This window comes from Argiope bruennichi, chromosome X1, assembly GCF_947563725.1.
Source record: "Argiope bruennichi chromosome X1, qqArgBrue1.1, whole genome shotgun sequence".
Classification (NCBI taxonomy): Eukaryota; Metazoa; Arthropoda; class Arachnida; order Araneae; family Araneidae; genus Argiope; species Argiope bruennichi.
In genome coordinates this window covers 102,410,923-102,417,366 of record NC_079162.1, presented here as the reverse complement: position 1 = coordinate 102,417,366, position 6,444 = coordinate 102,410,923, and the positions used below count along the sequence as shown (strand labels likewise).

General features: G+C 32.9%; 1 protein-coding gene across 1 annotated transcript; it reads left to right on the top strand.

The window, feature by feature from the left end:
- The first annotated feature begins 948 nt into the window (after positions 1 to 948).
- Positions 949 to 1,650, top strand: LOC129959336 (uncharacterized). Its single transcript, XM_056072154.1, has one exon. The coding sequence runs from the start codon at positions 949 to 951 to the stop codon at positions 1,648 to 1,650; it is 702 nt and encodes a 233-aa protein (XP_055928129.1).
- The last annotated feature ends 4,794 nt before the right edge of the window (positions 1,651 to 6,444 follow it).

Sequence of the window (6,444 nt, the reverse complement as noted above, 5' to 3'; positions counted from 1 at the left end):
CAAATTATGCATTAACTGTCTTAAATCTCATCCGGGGATCTGCAAATCAAAATATTCTTGCAACATTCCAAGTTGCGGTAAAAGGCATAACTCGCTCATACATGATGAGTCAGCGGAAAAGCACGCTATGACTTCAGATTCAAGGGCACGGGCGAGCGAAAGCCAAACAGATGCAGAAACGAAACCGAAACTAAACGTATTAACCGAAATATATGCTTTGGCATTGAATCCGAGAGAAACTAAACAGGCGATAGAAGGGAAAAAATCAGTTATATTAAACACTCTTCTTATTTATGTGAAAACTGCAGATGGTCGCAGAGTTCAATTAAGAGGGCTCTTAGACAATGCTTCGACTTTATGTATTCTTCGAGAAGATGTAGCTAGAAAATTGGGAATCAAACTAAAATCTATAAAACAAGGTGTAACTGGTATAAATGGAATTACGCAGTTTATTAAACACGTTGCTAACATTGAAGTATCAAATCGAGATTATTCATTTTCACACATGGTGAAATGTTCTATTCTTCCTAAAATAACCCATGAGATTCCTGTATCGATTCCTGTATTCCTGTATCCTGTTCCTGTATTAAATATATCTGCATTAAATATTTCCGGTTCAATTTCCACACACCAGGTCAAATTGATATACTATTAGGAAGAGAGCTATTTTTTGAGATTTTAAAACCTGAGCAACTTCGTCTGCAAAATGGAGATGTAATATTACAAAATACAAAGTTTGGTTATTTAGTTACAGGCATTCTTCCTCAGTTACCTCAACAAGCCAATTGTTATCTCGTAAGTGAACCAAATTTAGATGAGGCAGTTAAACAATTTTTTGAATTGGAATCATTGCCGGATAATGCTAAAGAAATAACAAAGAGTGAAGAAGAAATTTATTGTGAGGAGCATTTTGTTAAAACCTATAAAAGAGATAAAACGGGAAGATTTATGGTTCAGTTACCCATAAAAGAAAATGCCGAATTATTATTAGGAAATTCCAAAGAAAATGCAATCAAGCGCCTAAATGGAATCTGGGATAAATTAAACAAAAATAATACTATGGAAACCTTTATTAAGGAATTTATGCGAGAATATGAGAGTTTAGAACACATGGAGGTGATTAAAATTGAAGCTGAGAGCAATGTGAACTATTACATTCCCCACCATGCGATATATAAACCTGAGAAAAAGTCAACTCCCTTAAGAGAGGTTTTTGATGCTAGTGCAAAAACAACAAGTGGATATTCTCTGAATTCCATTTTACTAAATGGAGGTATTATTCAGCAAGATCTTTTTTCCATAGTAAGTAGATTCAGAAATCACAGATATGCATTTAGTGCAGATATTAAAAAAATGTGCAGACAAATACTTATTGATCCCACTCAAAGAGACTTACAGCGTATTGTCTGGAAAGCAAGTGCTGATGCTCCAGTGAAGATTTACAAACTATCTACAGTAACCTATGGAACAGTTTCTGCACCATTTTTGGCTACCAGGACCTTAAGAGCTATAGCAGATAAGGAAAAAAAGGACTTTCCTAAGGCTGCATATGTAATTTGTTCTGATTTCTACATGGATGACATTCTGTCAGGTGATGCAACGCTAGAAGATACTAAAAATCTTCAAACCCAAATTTCTGAACTCCTCTGAAGAGCTAGATTTGAGCTTCACAAATGGGTCGCTAATAACTCTTAATTTACTACAAAACCTGTCTACCACATTCTATTCATTTTCGAAAGAACAAGGTGTTCTGTAAAAACATTAGGTATGTTTTGGGATCCAAAAAAAAATTGCTTTACATATAAAGTAAAGATCAAGCCTAAGAACTCTTTTTCAAAAAGGGAAGTGCTGTCAGAAATAGCGAGTCTTTATGATCCACTTGGACTGTTAGGCCCTCTCATTACCAAGGCAAAAATATTTATCCTAGGTCTTTGGAAGATAAAATTGGACTGGAATGAAAAATTACCATCTGATGCAATGGCAGAATGGAAAAGGTTCTACATAAAACTCTCGGAAGTAAACAACTTCAGAATTCAAAGGTTTATTCTACCTCCCGATGCAGTTCGCATTGAGATTCATGATTTTCTGATGCATCACAACGTGCCTATGCTGCTGTTGTCTATTTAAAGTATTTCACCCAATCTGGACAGTTTAATACTAGTCTAGTGTGCAGCAAATCCAGAGTGACTTCATTAAAGTCGCTTACCATTCCCTGACTTGACCTGTCTGCCGCGTTGCTGTTATCTAGATTAGTGAAAAAGATAGTTCCAATTCTGCAATTACCCATTGATGTGATCTCCTTGTGGACAGACTCTACTAGTGTTTTTGCGTGGATCAAGACTGAGCACTATAAGCTAAAAACATTCGTCAGCAATAAGGTTGCGGAGATCCAAACACTCGCATCAAATTGCCATTGGAAACATGTAAATAGCAAAAACAATCCTGCTGGCATTATTTCCTAAAGGATGCAGTGCAGATGAACTCATAAGGAATAAAATTTGGTTTTCTGGTCCAGATGAACTTACTGATGAACCAGTAGACAATCAATCCATGCAGAATTTTACTTTTGCTGATGAACTAAAATGTGTTGTGACTCTGAACATTAATGACTTTCATTCAAATTTTTATGATGAACTCTTCAATATTACAAATAATTTCATAAAATTAATTAGAATAGTTAGCTTTATTTTCAGGTTTATTAATAACACTAAAGCTAAAGAGTGTCGTAATAAGATAAGTAAATATTTAACTACTGAGGAGCTGCAAAGAAGTTCTGAATATATAGCACAGTTGAGTGAATTTAAATCGGAAATAGATGCACTAAATAAAGGTAAAAATATTTCAAAAACAAGTAAGTTAAGATCTTTAGATCCATTCTTAGATGAAAAAGGATTACTTAGAGTTGGCGGATTTAAAAATTCTGACTTGCCATTTGAATCTAAACGTCAAATAATTTTACCCAGTAAGCATACATTCACTAAGTTACTTTTTGAGCATGTACATAAAAAATGTCTGCATATTGGTGCACAAGGTTTGTTACATCAAATTAGATTACAATACTGGCCCTTAAATGGTAAAGGTATTGCAAGGAAAATTGTCCATGATTGTATTAGATGTTTTAGACAAAAGCCTAGGGTGTTAGAACAGTTAATAGGGAATTTACCTTCAGAGAGAGTAACTCCAAGTTCTCCATTTTTAAATTCTGGGGTAGATTTTTGTGTCCCTTTTCAAATAAAGTTTAAAAACCAAAGAAAGGGAATATATTCAAAGGTTTATGTAGCGATTTTTGTATGTTTGTCAACTAAAGCTATTCACCTAGAAGCGAAAACAGATTTGACGACTGAAGCTTTCATTGCATCTTTAAAGAGACTCTGCGCCCGTAGAGGCCGCATTGCAACATTGATGTCGGATAATGCATCTAATTTCAAGATGTGCAGCTTCAGAATTAAATCGCTTTACAAAACTAGTTTTTCAGACTAATGAGATTTTAGCCAATTACCTATCCCCAGAATCAATCCAATGGAAATTTATTCCCCCTCGTTTTCGTAATTTCGAAGGTTTATGGGAAGCAGGAGTAAAATTATTTAAACACCATATTTATAGAACTTTACCTAATAGTAAAATAACTATTGAAGAATTTGAAACAATAGTAATTCAGATTGAAGGTATACTTAATTCACGTCCCTTAATTCCATTATCAGATAATATTAATGAATATGAAGTTTTAACTCCTGGACACTTTATCATTGGACGCCCAATAACTTCAATACCTGAACCGGAAATTGTAGACATTTCTGACAATTGGTTGTCGCGCTGGGAATATACTACCAAATGTGTTCAAACAATTTGGAAACGCTGGAAAATTGACTATTTGAATCATTTACAGCAAAAAAATAAATGGCAGTTAAAAATAATAATAATAATAATGTTAAAGTCGGAAGTTTAGTATTGTTAAAGGAAAATGATTTGCCTCCTTGCAAATGGGCAATGGCTAGAATTTTAGAGATAATTTATGGAAATGAGGGCAGAGTAAGAGTTGTTAAATTAAAAACTAACACAGGTATTTTTACACGCCCTATTTCAAAAATTTGTCCCTTACCAATAAAGGATAATTTTGAAAATTAAATTAGTTAAGAAAGATAGTTGTGTATATTGTATGTACATAATAATTTTATTTATATCATGTTTAGTATACAATTTGTATATATTTTGCAATTTTGATGTTCACTTGTAAATATTTCATCTGAATAGTTTATTTATTTAATTTAATCAAATGTAAGCTAATTGTATAATTAAAAGTGTTTTGAAATCTTGCATATTTCAACGCTGGGTGGAATGTTACGTCATGGCATGCAAGAGCGCCACCTACAGCAATTGTGATCTTGTACATTCGAATGCTGTAACCCGTTGAGAGCGGTTACATAAAATAAAGCCTGAATAACTATAACGTCATCCGTATTTTCTTCTTAATACCTCCATTTATAATCGACGATAACAGGCAATAGAGAGCATGTTGTGTTCAGGGATCCGGATTCATAATGAAACTGCGGGTCTGGATTCTATGGAGAAAAGGGGGGAAATTATATACAATGAATTTTCATTTCATTGTATGTTAAAAATTTGTGTATATTTATGTATATGTATAGAGTAAATTCTTCATTTCATGATTGTTAATCCGAAAATAAATTTTTTAAAAGAAATTTCAATCACAAATGTAAAAAAAAAAGGTGTGACAAAAAAAAAACATTTTTTTAAAAAAGTGTACCAACAATTTTGTACTGCTAAAATTTATTATTCATTAAATCGCAGTTGTATAGAAATATTCTTCTGCAAAGAGAAATTGCTTTTAAGCATTTTCTTTTTTTATTTTAGAAGATTTATGTCTGCTTTATCTTATTATTTTTTTACGTAATCGCCGCACATTGGCAAAGTAACCATAAAGTACGCCCAAGCCATAATGTTAGATTTTCAGCCATCAGTGGTTTCATAAGAGGGAAAGGCGCCCAGAATTTGGCATTTTATTTTTATTTCCTCATGATATTGCTCTTTGAAAAGTGGTGTAAACGCACTAATGTTTCGGCAGACATGGCTCTCTCGAAAACTGACCTCGGTTATTTAACTCCCCCCCCCCCCCCCCCGATTTGCATTCCGGTCGCTACGCCACTACTGCCGCGCCACCTAGTTCAGTGGGTAAGCGGAAGTTTATTTCATGTTAAGGGATGTGATGTAAAAGTCACATATCATGAACTTCTGCGCATGGCATTTAAATTTTCATCCGCAAACGCTTTCGTCGAAGAGTCTGCCATTAATATCCTCCGCCAAGTATGAAGCGGATATTTTATTTACATTTGAAGTTATAATTTTGAGTCATTCTCTTTTTTCTTATTATATGTTAAAATATGAAATACTGGTATGCTGTTGAATGCTTTAATGCGAAACACAAGAGTGATTGTCTTGATAAAATATTTTTTTAGTTTCCATTTAACAATCCTGACTTGGGTTATTAGTTTTGGAATAGAAGGTTTTAAGCCTTCTTCGAAGTCGGTGATATGCTCCGATCGTTTTGAAGAATTCATTCAGTGTGTGTCCATTTTCTATATATAGGAAACTGAAATCCAAAGCTGTTCCAGAAATTTTTTAGAAAAACCCTTCGAAGAAAAAGAAATCGGTAAGCGATTTGCCTTCAAAAACGGATGGGGACAAACAAATAAAATCGCGAGTGCATTTCTATTTACTTTATTGATATTTGATGAAATTTTTGATGTTTTTGAAAATGTTTACATGGATATTACATTACATTTTGCCTGCAAAATCTTATCTAAATTTAATTAATGTAAGTAAACAAACTCCTGTTCAAAAAATAACACTCCCAACTTAAAATTAACTACTGCTATAATGCTAAACTAAGGTGGAAGTGAATAAATTTCTTAAAGATTTATTTAATAAGTGAGTTTTTTACTAACCACTGAAAATCCAATTTTCTTATTGACTGTAATCTGCATTTATAATTTATTATATTAAAAGTGCTCTTAATTTTATAAATTGAATGCTACATATAAGAAATATATATATATATATATCTGTATGTATAAGTTTTGAAAATGCATGTCATTTAGTTAAGTATATAAATGCAAGATAACTGTTTACTAAGCAAAATTATGGGAATTCTGATTTTAGGGGAAAGTACTCTCCTTATGCCCAGACTATTTTCTGAAATAATCGACAAGATCAACAATTTGCAAAATGAGCTGCAAGTACTTCAGGATACTGTGAGAAAGAAAGAAAGATTCGTTCCAGAAAATATTGTTGATGATGTTAAATAAGGGCATTGACAGGTTTCACTAAAGAAAGATTTTTCTCTATATATGTTCTTTTTTGAATTCTGAAGTAGATCTTCAAAAATTAAATTTTCCGAAGCATCCCGTTGATTTATATGTTATGTTC